This window comes from Zootermopsis nevadensis, unplaced genomic scaffold (genome assembly GCF_977971745.1).
Source record: "Zootermopsis nevadensis isolate Lab colony 2312 unplaced genomic scaffold, Znev_1.0 Znev_ptg000022l, whole genome shotgun sequence".
Classification (NCBI taxonomy): Eukaryota; Metazoa; Arthropoda; class Insecta; order Blattodea; family Termopsidae; genus Zootermopsis; species Zootermopsis nevadensis.
Window position 1 is genome coordinate 7,919,272 of NW_028259154.1, and position 16,999 is coordinate 7,936,270.

Here is a 16,999-nt window from a genome sequence, read left to right on the forward strand (position 1 = left end):
TAGTAGTGATCTTGGGCCCTAAGTGGCCCGTGGGCCGCCAGATTCAGCACGCTGGTGTGAATATTACCACAACCAGGATATGTACGAATGGCTTTATCCAGACAACAGAGAGTCGCACTTAAACACAGCTTGACGACAAATCGCCCAGTCGATATAAGACTTGTGGGCTGGCATCTTATGAAGACGGATTCGAAGATGGCTGTCTTCTAGGACGCTGCGCCGTGTAATTTGGTATAAAAAAATAATACTACTGTGGGAGGAGTCCCTGTATCTTAAAGAAACCTTAAATTCCGACCGTTACGATCGATTAATTCTGATCATTCTTCAGCGAATTAACAAAAGACAAAACATAGTCTCCGTATATCTCAAGGCTGCAGCCCGACTGCGTCCCGCGTGGAAATTGTAGGAATGAGGTTATGAGATAGTTTAAACGTATAAAGTCGCATGCTTCACAAGCATTATTCCTCCTCTCTATTCAAATAATTAAACCTAACCTAACATGAACTTAACTGACTTGTGGGGGTAACAGAAGGCCAAGCCCCAAACGGAGCAAATCCGAACAAGGAAATAAAGCAAGCATATTCAACCAGGGACCCAATTCGATCACGGATATTAAAAAATTAATGACCGCGGGGAACTAATCGGAAATCCCCGACCAAAAGACAGCGCATAAGTGAACAATTAACTTATTCTTCAAAACTGAAAGACAGTGCTCTGAGATAAAGTGTTAATATTTCAAGACATTTGTCGAAAAATACTTTCAGTGGTAAGAGGTCTGCTTATAAGCAGGTCAGCATTTCGTAAATCTGCTTTTAAACGATGTAAGTTGAATTGCATAATTATACCCATTTTTCTACTTGCACAAAACGTCGGGAAAGCAGAATCTAGGCTTCAGGACTTCAATGGGCCACCTTGCATAAAAATCCCGGTTAGGAAAGGAAGCAGAACAATCCTATGTCATTCTGGTTCCGAAAGAACAGGACATGTTAAAAAAGAAAGCAATTTATAATTGCATCCAAAGCCAAATATACATGCCATAAAATAAGCTACTGTTGATATTTGGTATTAGTGGTCATAAATTCGTGAAATGAACTACACAGATAAATAATTTAACAAACTGATTCGCTGGATATTACAAATATATCCCTGTGTCGGCGTGAACACCACACACACACGCACACAAACATTATTTTTTCTTCTGAATTAAAAAACTTACAGATTTTCTGTTTTCAAAACAATAAAGTCGGGGCCTTCAGTTACATTTCTTAGCCGCTGGGTAGGTGGTTCAGTGCGAGCAACGTAGATGCGTTAGGATGTAAATTTTTATGTACGCAGTAAATAATTTTTAAAAATGCGGAGAAATGCAGTAGAATAATAAAGTGGCATGCTAGATGTATTATAAATACAGGGTTACATTAACAAAGAATTGAATAACAACGTGGTCAAAATATTACAGCAGGTTGAACGGAGAAAGAAGTCTCGCGAAACATTCAACTGAACTGAAACGGTCTGTACTCCGCTGTTGGCGACGCGACCCCGCTCGACTTTGTCGTAACCTTGAAACATCCAATGTCACTACATCTCTGTTAGTTAAAAGTAGTTCTCGCTGGATTTTGTAAGCAAAGATAGGATTTTTCAGCCCATTGCTGTAGGATACTTGGCATATTTTAATGAACACTTGAATAGCGACGAAGAAAAATCAAAAAAGACATTTACGAAAATTGTTAAGATTCATAGTTCACGTAATTATTATCCACATATCCAATTATTACCAAATAATAATTACTTGAACTAGGACACCCAAAACGTTCGTAAACGTCTAATTTTACCTTTATTTATTGCTCCACAATTTCTACTCTTCGCTAAATATTATTAGGATAAATCAATGCGGACAAGATGGAAGGGGCATGTAGCAAGCATGAGGGAATGAGAAATTTTTACAAACTTTAGGTCACTGAGCCTGAGAGGACAGACTACACCACGGTACCGGAGTAGATGGGAATAATATTAAAATGGATGTTACGGAAATTGGGTTGTAGAGTGTGGATTAGATTTTATCTGGCTCTAGACAAGGACAACCGTAGGGTTCCTGTAAACACAGTAACGGACCTTCGGGTTCTATAAAAAAAATGGGGTATTTCTTGACTGCACAAGCTGTGTGTATTTTTATTGGCCTAAACACACCAAGATTCAGTCCCCAGTGTTAGGAAATTCCGTGACAGGTTGCATTACCAACTTCTGAAGGCGACTCCTGTCTGACCTGGGTACCGTACCTTGACGTGAGGACTGATGAGGTACAGCAGTGGGTTGGCCCTCAACCTCTCTGCCTCCTCCGCCTGCCGCCGCACCTCCTCGCGTCGCGCCGAGCTCAGAACTGAGACCTCTTCCCGGGACATGGGGTCCGTCGCCTTGGGCAGTCCCTGAAAGTCGGGCAGACTCTTCTTACGCTGCAGTGGCGTCGGGGCCGGCACGCTCTGCAACACCCGCACCCAGTTAATGCGCAGGTCTTCACAGGGAGAACAGCTGCCCAGAAGTTCATTAATACAGATTGTCCATTTTAACACGCATCCCAAACTTCACAATCCCCGTATCCTGTGTGTGCGACATGGAATTGGTCACCCGACAGGTATACTGGACGCAAAATATCTTCGATCCCATGGTATCACAGGAAGAGGGCAAGGTGTATTGTAAAGGACAACGAAGCTCAGAGATATTTTGTGCTTCGTATGTCCAACAAAAAAGGACTTCAGTGTTGGTGTAACCGTGACCTGGACAACGACTAACGTTCAGTTCAGTGTCCTGTTTTGATCAGGCAAAATGGGTGTTACGTCTGAGCAAAGGAATTTTCGTCCATGAGCATTATTTTGCTAACAAATCGTTTGTATTGTGCCCGCAAGCCTGCACGAAGCTTCTCGAAACGAGACAGTGCCAATTAGAACAACGTGTTGAACCAAAGATGGAGTCGTAGGTCTCCGATCCCTGGCGATGAAACGCTGCAGTCCCTCTCGAAGTCACCGAGGACACGGTCGTAACAGAACACGTCACGTATTACGGATTCGGGTAGCGTTTTAAAATGGTCATTCTGTACATTTTCGAATCGTGTCAGATGGGTATTTGGGCCGTCCGTGCTCTGTCCAGATAAAATGATTTAGAATTTTCAGGGTCATGTCGAAACCTTTACTTACTTTTGTTGACTAATAACTTTCTGTTCGTGGGTGTGTGCTTGCAGGGTAAGAACATGACAGCATTTCCATATCAAGAATTAGCTGTGGTCGAATTGCTTCTAGATTAAGAAGAGGATATACCTAAGTTCTCAACGTTTTAAGACCTTGGACCACACACACACAAGCCGTAAGGATCTAATTGAGGACAGTTTATTACAGCTTCATAGTAATTTATTCAAGACACTACCAACTTACAATCGCAAACAAGTTCACACAGGCATGTTACTCCATTCTCCTTAACGATTGTGATGATTTATTATTTATGTAAACTATTTACTCAAATATTTAGCTTCGGCTGGTACTATTTGTCGTTCATACAGGATGATACAGTACTACAAATATGTACGCGGATCGGTATAAAACATGTTGACGGGCAGCGAAATGATAACCTCTAGGATAGACGCAAATGTCTTAATGAAACATTGAAAGCAATAAAAGATGAAGTGTGAAAAGGCTTTACTTAAATAGATGCAAATGATAAGACTAAATGTTAATATTGTCTCTTTAGAATATCTCAGCATTCATTTAACGTTCACCATAAAACAAACCGTGGAATAAGTATATCACGATTCGTATTGTATACAAACAACCACAGGTCACAATACGTCAGCAGTAAGCACAACATGGCGGTTATTCGCACATAACAGGGTGGTTCGTATCCCTGTCATGTGTAAAATATCATTCTCGACTACAGATGACTCTCGTTATACGCGCTTTCCGTATCCGCGTTTTCATATTTCGACGGTTTTCATTTCAGTAAGGAGTGCAACAATTCAGGGAAATTTACTCGACTCCAGAACAGGGCTAGACCACAAGAGGCAATAAATATCCACGTTCATTAGTTTATGTTTGTACAGTTGATATATTCGTGCCAGTTTTGTTAAAAGACACGCGTGGACGGCAATTTGAGACAAAGCACAGAGTCTAAAGCTGAACGAAATAAATAGCAAAACGTGTAGTCTACCAGCTTTGAAATTCTGCACTTGACAGTTTAAATTTGTTAGCGCAGATGTTGAGTATCACGAGAACAGTTATGTAAAGCGAAAGATACTCTAAAAAAAAGTACAGAACATGAACAGACTTCATTTTGCAACCACTATGACATCTGGGTTACGGAAATACGTCAGTGAAAGATTCACACCAAGCGACATGGAGGAAGAATCGGTTCTTGCAAATGACAAAATAGTTTATAGCAGCCTAACTAACCAGCCAGCCAGTCAGTCATGGCCCGTCTTTGACTGATGAAGCTAAACACAGCAGATTCCCAATAATCCGACCTAAACGGGACCGAAGGACAGTCGGATAATACGGAAGACAAAAATGTGAACAACTGGAAGATGGCAGTCTTCTAGGTTGTAGCGCCGCGTGATCTGGTAGAAGTTTACTAACCTTGTTATCTCCATCATCAGGGCAACTCATCGTAATGAATTCTACAACACTACACAGCGCTACAACCCAGAAGACAGCATCTTCGTACTCACCGCCCTGAAAACCTCAAATCCCAGTAAATATCTACTCAATTTACGATATTAAATTATGAATGACATACAATAAGGCATAAATGAAAAATATAATGTAAATCTGTAAAAGAAAAAGTTAATTTTCTTTAAGAAATTAGTAATGGGCGTTTGTTTCTGAGCCTCCTTCCTTTTCTTTGACGCAAGGTCACGCCAGGGCCGTAACAAGTAGTACGTCTGTAGAAACCCAGTACATAAATGTGGAAGGTGCGTGGTGGGCGAGTGTGATTCATTCCGCTACATGCTGAGTTGATTGTTCATAAAATGGAGCGTTCCGACACGGCACATCAGAAAAAACTGAAATGTCGGATAATATGTATTTTGCTGTAATCAGAAGATCGTGAACAACGTTAAACGATTCTGCAAACCCAATTTAAATTTAAGGAACGTGTGTGCGAGGTTTAACAAAAGACACGAACAATAGCGCTCACATCCTTTGTTATCTACACCAGTGGTATTCAACCTTTTTTGTTCGCGTACCCCCAGATATAATTTCTCTTAAACTTTGTACCCCCAAAGTTGTTGGTGTATAATTCAAGTTATACATAGTATATAATCTACATCTAAAATAAATTAAATAAATTACATTACCGATTATTCAGTGTTTATCATAAACACATTTTTTTTAAATTTCACGTACCACCTAAGATGTCTTCGCGTACCCCCGGGGGTACGCGTACCCCAGGTTGAATACCATTGATCTACACTACGTTTTTCGCCCGAACGAGTCGTAAAGGTTCTGAAGAAGATTCTGCAATGTAGGATTTGAGGTTTTCACAGCGGTGAGTCTGAAGATTGCAGTCTTCTGATTCTGCAATGCTTCAGAAACCCCTCCCCCCCACCAAAAAAAGACGATATGAGTGCCTTAGGCCATGCGGTCACTGAAACTGGCAAAGCGTTTATTACTACAAGTCACGCTTTTACGTTGCAAATTAAACTTTAAACTTGTGCAGACAATGTCATCTTCCACATACAGTTTTCAGTTGGGTTACTTTCTCTGGTTTGGCATGCCACAGCTTATTTATTGAGTTAATAAGAATTAAAGAACCAACTTCTGTACAAGTTAATCTATCAGAAGCAGTTCATGCGCAACGCCAAGTACTGATTTTATAAAAAAAACCCTGCTAAAATCATGCTTATTAGTAATACGGAAGTCATCTGAAAGAGATTCATAAGAAACTCGTTCGACTTTGATTGTGTTGCCGTACTAGTTACAATGTATTATGTGCCCTATACGAATTCAGGCATGAAAACAAATCGAAACACATGTTCGATAAAACTACCAATAACGAACCTGCGTGTATTAACTAACTAACTAACTAACTAGATGGCTTACGGAACCCGAAAGTTTATCAAAGAATTAACCAAAGCCCTCCACCGGCCCCTGTCCTGTGCCAACAAAATCCAGTCTCCTTCAACTCCTATCTCCCATAGATCCCGCCTGACATTGTCCTCCCATCTACGTCTAGGTCTCCCCAGTGGGCTCTTCCCCTCAGGCTTCCCAACCAATACCCGGTGCGCACCTCTTGTCCCATCCATGCGCGCTACATGCCCAGCCCATCTCATTCTTCTCGACTTAATCAACCTGACAATACTGGGGGAGGAGTACAGATTTTTAAGCTCATCATTATGCAGTTTTCTCCATACCCCATCCTCTTCATGAGCCGGGATAGCTCAGTCAGTATAGTGACTAGCTACGGGCTGGACGACCGGGGTTCGATCCCCGACGGGCGCAGAGGATTTTTCCTTTAGCCTCTGCTTCCAGACCGGCTCTGGGGCCCACCCAGCCTCCTCTACAATGGGTACCGGGGTCCTTTCCCGGGGGTAAAGCCGGCCGGGGCGTGATGCTGACCACTCACCCCCATCTAGTGCCGGGGTCAAGGAAGGGAGGAGCTATACCTCCTCTCACCCCAAACGCCTACATGGCGTATAGTGGGACAAACTTTACTTTACTTTACTTTACTTTACTTATCTTCTGAGTTGTAATGCCTTGTAGTCAGGTAGAAATTTCTACCAGACTACTCACTGCCGCGAGAACCTCAAATCCTATTACACCCTGGAATCTGCCTTGAGATCTAACCACTGCGCAGTGACTACCACACAATCTACAAACACGGTTCGTGCGTCAGTAATAGCTTAGAGATATGTAACAGGTAACAGAACATTCCAGCTGCCCTCGTTTGCAATTTTGATTTCGTCCTATGCATTTCATTTCAGCGGCTGTGATTTTGATTTCGTATTTTACTTTAATATTCCATTATCAAGGCTCTAAAGTAACGGAAAATTTCTTATGACAAGTTACTAGCTTGTCAATGCGTAGTGTGGTTAAAAGGCTGCTGTCTTAAAGCATCCAGACAACACACATTTCATCGCATGCCGACAAAATGACTTCGCCAGAGATTTTGTTTGTGAGGAGAAAACGTATCACGTTAGATGACGTTAGCATGTGGACTGTAGAGGCTGTAACCCTTAACCATCAAATCAAAATTCGTACAACTTCTACTATAGATTCCCAGATCTATCTGCATTCAATATGTAGTTAGCTTAAGCCCTTCAAGTGGAAAATGTTTAACAATGAAACATAACAACAACCAAGTACAGCTAGCGGTAATATCGACGGGCAGACTGGGCGGGGCTCCAATCGCGCCACACCTCTTTCGTTCGCTTGGCTCAGAGCCTGACTGTTCCCTGCTGTACGTCTACGGGATGTCTGATATAACACGCTGTTACGTTCCCATACTATTTCTATTAACTTGCTGCATTCTTGTTTTAATTTTTCTGCCTTTATCATTGCTTCTTTTGCTTTGCAAGAATATTCTCTACTTTACCAACTAACTACAAGGATTATGGAACCTCAAGGTTCACCACCGAATTAACCAAAGCCCTCCACCGGTCCCTGTCCTGGGCCAACAAAATCCAGTCTCTTTCAACTGCTATTTCCCATAGATCCCGCCTGACATTATCCTCCCATCTACGTCTAGGTCTCCCCAGCGGTCTCTTCCCCTCAGGCTTCCCGAGTATTGGTCGGGAAGCCTGAGGGAAGAGACCGCTGGGGAGACCTCGGCTTTGTTAACTTTTTCGTAACAATTCAGTTTTTTTACCGTGAAAGGTTTTTAGATTCACGCCCAACCCACAATCTGGAGGATCACCCCTCGTCGGCTGTCCGCTATTTCTTGTTCAATATATTCGCAGCTAACCTCCATAACTGGAGGCTGTTCCTCCATCCGCAACCTGAGGACGCGTAATGCCGTGGTGACAGGGAACCACCGAACATGGAAATTCTCTACTTTCTCTTTGTAATTATTTAACAACTTTATTTCTCCCTTTTTCCATATCTGCTTCGCATGAGTATTATTACCTGAAATAATACTCATGTAATGTTTCAATTATTTCATTAAGTTTTCTTTTTATTGATTATTTGTGTGCGCATAGTATTTTATGAATTAGAATTTTCGTTCACATTTTTCAAAATATCGTAATCATCATTGTCAGTATTATTAATTTATTCTATGATCCTCACTTCTGGTTTCTAATTATTTGATTATTTATTGCTTTATCTATTATATCTTAAGTACTTTTTATCTACAATATTTTTTGACAAACTAGATTTAACAATTGTCATTATCTCTGATAAAACTGTAAAACAAATCTGTAGAAATGACATAAAATAGTTTTAGCTCTGGATATTATTTACCTCTAAAATACCATATGCAAACGGATCCATAACAAATTAAAATAGTTTTAAATGTTTAAAACATACAAATTATGATAAATTTTCCTAAAAATTATAAGCATTAAATGAAACAAAAAATTAACAACTAACTAATGAAATCTGTGCAACCTACAAACAAAAGTTGATTTTTGTAAGAAATATAAAATATGTAGAGGGACATTAAACAAGACTCTAAAGAGTATTGAGATAGGCTATCATTCATATAACCAAATTCCAGCCGTACATGATTTAACTATTTACGCTCAGAATCAAATGCAAAGCTAATTGGTTCCGACGATCGAGTACGGTTCTTAGCGACTAGTGATATCTTTCGTGGGTAGCGTATACTTCATTCAAGCAACTATCCTATTTCAGTTGCCAGTACCAGTTAACCGAAGGGTCAAGAATGATCTTGGAAACTTTTTTGCGTGTTTCTCTGCTTAGAAGTGCTTCCAGCCATGTCGCAGACTTATAGCAGCATACAGAGCGTGGAACGGGCTTTTGAGATGTCCTAACGATAAATTTGTTGCGTATTAAAAGTGTCGGTAAAGACCAGTCCTTCACCAATCACAGGTCTCCTTGCAATTCTTTAGACACGTGGTGCTCGATCGAACAGGTTATCTATGGAGAGAAATCAGCTACCCCGAATGAGGTTTTCCGTGTTTTCCTCAGTTGTAGGGTACAGTTCAAAAGAGACATAGCCTGCCTTCTCCAGTCCTGGAGGCCTTCAACTATCCCCGGCTCCCAAGTCGTAGAGGCCATCAGCCAAAGCGATCCCAATCCTTCTAGGTTCAACTTCCAGACATCTATGCAAGCGAAGTTCCTTTCGTAAAACACAAGTTGGATGTTGGATTACATCATACGAGTAGCAACAGCCACTAGTTTGAATAATTCACAGTTTCCAACTGAATGCAATGACAGAAAAGGAATTTAAGTTTGGTAAAAGTCATTGTTACTAAATATATAAATATACTGATATTCAACTGTTTTAAAAGTAAAGTAAAGTTTGTCCCACTATACGCCATGTAGGCGTTTGGGGTGAGCGGAGGTATAGCTCCTCTCTTCCTTGACCTCGGCACTAGATGGGGGTGAGTGGTCAGCATCACGCCCCGGCCGGCTTTACCCCCGGGAAAGTACCCCGGTACCCATTGTAGAGGAGGCTGGGTGGGCCCCAGAGCCGGTCTGGACGCAGAGGCTAGAGGAAAAATCCTCTGCCCCCGTCGGGGATCGAACCCCGGTCGTCCAGCCCGTAGCTAGTCACTATACTGACTGAGCTATCCCGGCTCATATTCAACTGTTTTACATCTTTTTAATCAAACTTAAATTAAACTACCATGTACCGTGGAACGCAGATCACCGTTAGAATACAAATACAATTATCATTGGTATGGTGCAACTGTTATGAACCGGGGTAACTCAGTGTACGGACTGGACGACCAAGGTGTAAGATTTTTCTTCTAGCCTTTGGGTCCAAACAGTCTCCAGGGTCCACTAACCTCTCATCCGATAGGGACTGTAGGTTCAGACGAAGTTCAAATAAAGGTGATTTTCTATTCGAAAGCATTCGCTTCTCTTACTTGAAAAAACAAAGGTAAGCTAATTATGCGATAGACTTCAAGTTCCAAACAACAACCAAACTCATGCCAATGGTAGAGATTAATCTTGTGTTAATAAAACTTCTAACTTTTTAAAACGCGATTGTACTTAATTTCAACTAAGTGTTGAGAAAAGCAAATTCAGGTTTGTGTTATTTCCCCCCGTATCGTTAATGACAGCACTAGCGGCTATTGTCAACAAAATAATCTTGAACCACTTTGTTTATCTTGGCAGCGACTTTCTACCAGCGAGGCTAGCTTCCCACACTCACATGTTCAATATTTATTCATAATCCATTTATTATCTACGAGCAGCATTTATTTCAAAATCAATGTATTCATTAACTACTGCTATAGCAGTCGTCGCCAAACTGCATGCTTCAAAGTCACAGCAACGTTGCAACACGAACAGAAGAGTGAATACAGTTCAGAACTCGCATTGAAGCAAAGCTACCAGTGCTGTTCTGTTAACTTAAATTAACCTTTGGCGGGGGGGGGGTGTTCCTTCCGTCGCCTTGAGGCATCCAGTTTGGTGATAGTTTATTCTACCTCAAGTTCCATCTTCTCGTATTATTAATATTATTATTTCACTATTAATATCATTGTAACTTCGTATTAATCAGTAACTATATTCATTCGACCGCTGTGACGGCGTGGTGTAAGTACCTCTAATTGGTGTTACTTTCTAATTATAAATTATCTGGAAATTTTTACTTTATTTTTGAACCGAAACCGAAATGCACGTCCATTCCTTGCACACTGTTGGTAGAGTACAGCGACTTTAAAACGCCTACATATATTGGGACTATACTGTTTCATGGAACAATCAAACAATCCACAACATACTGCAATAATTCTAGAGACGTAACCCTCCGCATCTAACACTAATTAAATTCAATTCAGACCTCGAAGGAAACACGTCGCATTTATGTTACCACACCAGTGAGATAATTTTGTAGCCATAACCCCGTTAGTGTTAGCAGGAAAACAGCTCCGCGTGCTAGTTGGTTTAAACACAAAAGCCGACGGACATGTGGCACTGGCTGTAACCACCCCGATCACCGTCACCTCTATGGGAGGCGTGTTGATCCAACTCTCACTCGCCCGGCGCGCCATGAGGGCCGGACTGAATAACAGGTCTTCCTCTTCCTCGTCTTCATTGTACCACATCTTGGCCCTCGGAGGCCCTCACAACACTCGGAATGCTCTACCAAACTGAACCCTGCACAGCTGTGATACTTTTAGCCTTGCTGCCCCCCCCCCCCCCCCCCCCCCCCCCCGACGCGTAGGCCGTCTCCGAGGAGTTGCCAAGATGTTTCGCTCGTTTCTTGTCTGCTTCTCCTCATTCTCCCGGGCCGAGCTGAATCATATACACACTTCAAGGACCGCTTTCACAAGTAGATGGCTCCACAAAGTGGCGAGCAATTGCTTTGATTCAAAAACACACTTGAGCACTGTCGGAATCAAACTAGGAATGCGGAATACTACCAACGCACATCACTGGGCTAGTTAGCTAAGCGAAAACGCTTCTGGACCTTTTTTTAAAGGTACCTGATTATAACTTCGGATGGGGCAAGTGATATTCTGAACGTTTTTTATTTCTTCCTCAGTCCATTAATTCAAACATCGCAATAGTTCCCTCACACATGTCAGCAGAGCCTATCTGGTTCATAATACTTTTTTAAAAAAAATATATGAGACGTTAAACAGACTCTGCTGTTGCTATATATAATTTACGACCAACAAAAACGTAACTCCTACAGGTTAGTGCAATTGTAACCCTTTCATCTGTAATAGGTGTTAATCGTAGTCGTGTTACTAGCTGCACTGGCTGAGAATTTTCGTGGTATTCCTAGTCTCTACAGAAGAATGAAGGAATAACACTTTCAGACAAGATAGCCTCCTTCTAAATTCTTACTCATAATTTTTCTCACTCATTCGACACTGTACAAATTCTCAAGTTGAAGCAACACTGTTAAATAGGGTTACAGGATTCAACACATCGCAGTGTGGGTCATGTCTATAATGTAAGGCTACAGAGAAGTAACACGAAGTCTTGCATTGACATTACCGTGGGCATTAAGTCCACCGAAGTTACGTAGGGGCCTGAACGAAAAAGTTTTAATATAAACATTTAAGGTGGCCAAAACTGTCAGGCTAACTCCGATGTGCCTATGGTTAATTCACTTGCGCGGTACAAAACATTAGAAAAAATGTAAGATAGATTCACAAATACTAATATAAAAGAGACAATGGGCAAATAAACTGTGAAATTTTCAGTTTCTATGATCGTTTGAGATCTCTGAACTGAATCTTTAAAAATAAACCTACATGTGTAATATAACAGATTGTAACACGTCCCACAAACAAAAGATTATAAATTGAATTATATTTGTCCAGCTACACGCCGAGGAGGCGCTTGGAGGGAGAGGTATTACAACTCCAACTCATTCTTAATTTCGGCATTAGATGGGGTAAGTAGTCAGCGGCACGGTCCTGCCGCGCTTTACCCCCACCGGGGAACGAACCCGGTACCAATAGAATATTATGCTTAGTTGGGCCCCAGAGTTCAACCGGAAGCAGAGGCTAGAAGAAAACCCTTTGTCCCTGCCGGGGATCACATCCCGATGTGTAGTCAGAAATTACACTGGCTGCGCTACCCCAGCTATCCAGTGAAATATTATAATCACACAAACATTCGACAGAAAGATGCCGATTAAGACATACGCTAAAAACTTTACTGCATCACGTGAAATAAACAGCCAACAGACGCCTAAGTTTGTGACGGCAGATTTGATGTCGCCGGATTACAGAATTAAGCTAAAATAATCAGTGCCAAGTCATTCATCACTGAAAAAGAAGAAGGAATCAAATCACTGTTAAGCGACCAGCGGCGGATTCAATTTCTCAATGTGGCCCACGGGACAACATGCCCCCTGACAGAAATAAAATTAATAATCTATCATATTGCAGACTCGACGGATAATCTGCAATACGTTGATACTACTCTGTGAGCGCCTTTGGCATTAGCCTACTCCATTTGCAGATATAGGAACACTGGAAAAATGTACTCTTTGGAGCTTAACAAGATTCAATTTCCGATACTGAATGGCATTTTAGCAAATTCAGACTTTAGACTCAAGATACGTTGGCGTAGGCGTACACTATCAAGTTAGGAATTAACATACTGATATTCTAATTTTATTTTTGATTGGGAAAGGAATATTGTGTCGGCAGCTGATAAATTCTTCAAGGACGTCTTGGATCTACAATATACTGGCGACAGACCTCGAATCCAGAACCCAAAGGGAATAAATAACAGTGACATCGAGTCAGGAAAATAAACTCATAAATGGATCTAACGCTGAACGGGTTCATACTATCAGAACAGATCCCCTTAAGATTCACTCGTATATTAGACCCTTTAGCTCCTGTCTTCTCGTGGTATCCCAGGTCCTTCCTTGCAACAACGCAACATAAAGTTTTACCCACACATACCACGCCCAGTCCATCTCTACCTTATTAATTGCCCCAAGATGATGTAAGAATTCAAACAGACAGATTTTGCCTGGACTGCTCAATACTGCTCACAGATGGAGTTTGGATTATTCTAATGAAAAACGTACTAAATTCTGATGCAAAGAAGATTCAAAATTCTTTGGAAGAGGCATTGCTCTGTTACAAACATCTATATGGAATTTAAAGTGGAAAACGCGAAAAAATAATTATATATGAAACGAGATTCGAAACTGTTGTCCCAGAGTTTGGGCTGTTCAAAACTGCTCAACATTTAACTACACTAACGCTAGTAGCAGGATATAGTAGGGGCGAAAAAATATGGATCTGACTAGAGCCACGCTGACAATTATTCCACGCGGCCAGTGACCATGTAACTGAAATAACCGCAATGCGACTAGAACAACTCTCGCAACATAACATTCATAATGTCGTCTTTCAACCATACTCACACACAACAGTTTTAATTAAGACTACAACCGAGTAAATGAAATACCAAACATGTTTTGGAATCATTCATGTTATACACAGGGGTCTATCAAACATCAATTAAAACTCAGTTTTATGTATTCTGTATACGAAACACATAAAATGTGGGGGGTTATTTCTGCCTAACTGCAAGTTTCATCGTTCAAGCCAATTAACAAATATGTGTGAAATTTTGTATTAAGTCTATGCTAAAACCTCGTGCAGGAATTTTGAGTACGCATCGCTAAACTAAAACTGTTGCAAATAATACAGGATATTATAATCAAGTTTATCAAAATAAAATGAGTCGGCCCTACAACTAGAAATATATGCTTTTGAAGTTCCATAATTTACAATTCATATATGTCCGCTCTACTTTAAAGAAACAATTAAACAAACTTTGTGTTATGCTAGATGTAGTGAAGATTACGAGACAAAAATTTTAATTGTGGGCATTCCAAAATTGTAGTAGTGAGTGAGAAGTGTGAGTCAGTCAGTAACACAGAATTTCTGATTATACTCAAGAAAAAATACGTTTCTGTAACCGTAACATTCGTGTCGGACAATTAATGTATTACATCATAAACGAGTTTGATCAGTGGTAGAAATATAAAGACGGAACCTAAAAAATGTATCTGTTCACTGGGAAAAATACAAACTACTTCAACAAACGAATCACACTGCTGGGATACATAAAGTAGATAAAACTAGTCATCCGATTAGGTTCTGCTAACGTAATGAGTGAAAACAAAAAATTAGTAAAAAGATTAGTTAGAATTATTAGAAAAATGATGTCTACTAAGTTACTCTGTCAACAGACAAGGCTATAAACACACATTTCCATGTAATGTCCGTTGAACAAGTTGTAACACAATTGAAGACGCTTTACTAGAACCTAGCGCCCAGATACAGACGCGGCAAAGGGCAAAACTAACACTTGATCAAGAGCCAAGCTAGTTTTTACATATGAGACAGCGTTAGTCAATTACAAGGCACTGCATTTAGCGTCGAGACCTATTGATTATGACTGATTTGCTCTTGGTGAGTCAGGGAGGACAAGATACTGAGCTTGGCGAAGTCACAAGAGTTGTGCAAAGACCGGGGACAGTTGGTACAGGTTGCTCAAAATAAAACTTAACGAAAAAGTTTCACACATACATCTTTCATGCCTATATCCTACATCAATAATGTAATTTAATGCTATTTATCGACGATATTTCAGCTGCAGACTATACGCAGTCTATACATGGTGGAATATTAAAATACAATAGGAAATTATGGAAAGGAATAAAACACGTAATAGAACTAGTTGTGTCGAACATCAGATCAAATATAGCGTCGCTTTGCAATTTAAAAAAAAATTTTTTCCATATCTAAGACTTCAGGTCTGACCTAGAAGAAAATAGATTCAAGCAAACCACGGAAATGCCTATATCAGAAATGAATATTTTTAGCTACAAATGTTAAAAACACTGGGCATTTATCGTAACTATTTAGTATTTAGCGACAGAACTTATGTAGTAAATATATCGAGAGAAAAATATCAATAAATATGTACAGTAAAATGTGAAGGAAGCTGTTATGGAGCAGTAAAAGTGAAAATAATCGAATTCATCTGTAATGACTGAAAAACCTGAAAAAGGAAAGTCTGCTTACCCGTGACTGTGGTCATGACCGGTATTCGAACACTGTATCACCTAATGCAAACGGTACACTAATATCTATTAAGTATTAAATAATTACACAAAGTGTTTACGATAAACCGTAATACAACTGTCACTTACTTACTTTGATACTGGGAACGACCCGTTCTTCAAGGGCCTGAGCACTGCGAGTCCCAACTTTTTTGTGGGCTTTGATCTATAGACATTTGGTAAGACTCCTTGGATGAGGGATCGGCCCGTCGAAAGGCCTCTACCTGTACACAGTACAGCACAACACAAAAAAACGCGGACAAACATCCATGGCTTGAGTGGGATTCGAACCCACGGTCCCAGTGACCAAAGGACACAAGGCCCACGTAATATAACTGTCACAGGGTAACATTTTCATCAGCACCTCTTATCAAAAAATGAGTTGATTTTGTTGTTTTTATAGAATGATACTCGACTCGTATCGGGAAATATTGTAGCTCTTGGCAGTTGGTCGAGAAGTTCCAGCAGGAAGCCGGGAAGTGACAGTTGCGTTTCGGTTTATTAGTGAACGCTATGGACAAAAGGTAAGCGACTGAAGTAAATGGGTTTCCACAACTGTCATCACAACGTAGGAAAATGACATCCAGGGTGAAAACGGGTTTTCCAAAATGCACTAATTTTATACATCGCAGGCAAAGAAACAACAAAGATCCTGAGTCATTTAAGTGACTACCCAGCCATGTCCTGAGTTTGTGCTGAACGTACAGGACGTACGTTTCTCTCGCGTAAATGGGCACGGAGCGTTTGTGGAATAAATACTGAAGATCACAGAGACGGAAAAATAAAATAACCCAAATAAAACCTACAGGGGTGCAATTTTACTTCTTCCATCACAAATCCTACATTCTTGGAATCAAACCCAGGTTTCCGCGGTCAGCAGATGTCTTTTGAGCACCTGACCAAGAGCCTCTCTTATAGTCAAGGACATCACAGAATATAATTTGCAAATATATGTACATAAAATGCGCCATATTCTTTGGGAAACTGGTATCATGGAAGCGGTAAGGTTACGCAAGCATCAGTCTCGACATACGGCATTGTTCGTTATCGGTTCCCATGACCGTGGGAGTTTGGCCGTGGTAAGGCACGCACGCACTCTGGTTATGTAACGGACGGAGTCCAGTAATCGTACAACGAATCATACGCCAACGTTATATCACAACCCACATTTTATTATGTTGTTTCGAAAAGTACTAAGCGGCGACTTGCTTGCAGATTGCTACAGTACTTTAAACAGATAGAAGAATTACTTTTGCCAGATACTGAATGTAAC

The 16,999-nt window shown here is 40.7% G+C and overlaps 1 protein-coding gene across 2 annotated transcripts in view; it reads right to left on the reverse strand.

The window, feature by feature from the left end:
* Positions 1 to 16,999, reverse strand: part of jp (junctophilin) — a 117,017-nt gene that overhangs the window by 3,362 nt on the left and 96,656 nt on the right. Inside the window, exons 1-2 of one of the 2 annotated variants that reach the window (XM_087353492.1) lie at positions 11,117 to 11,277; positions 2,274 to 2,474 (exon numbers count right to left, since the gene is read on the reverse strand). In XM_087353492.1, the coding sequence (XP_087209618.1) occupies positions 2,274 to 2,474; positions 11,117 to 11,218 (303 nt within the window). In that variant the 5' untranslated portion in view covers positions 11,219 to 11,277. Of the gene's footprint in view, positions 1 to 2,273; positions 2,475 to 11,116; positions 11,278 to 16,999 lie in introns of those variants that run through there. The other variant, XM_022066610.2, reaches the window with a different exon arrangement.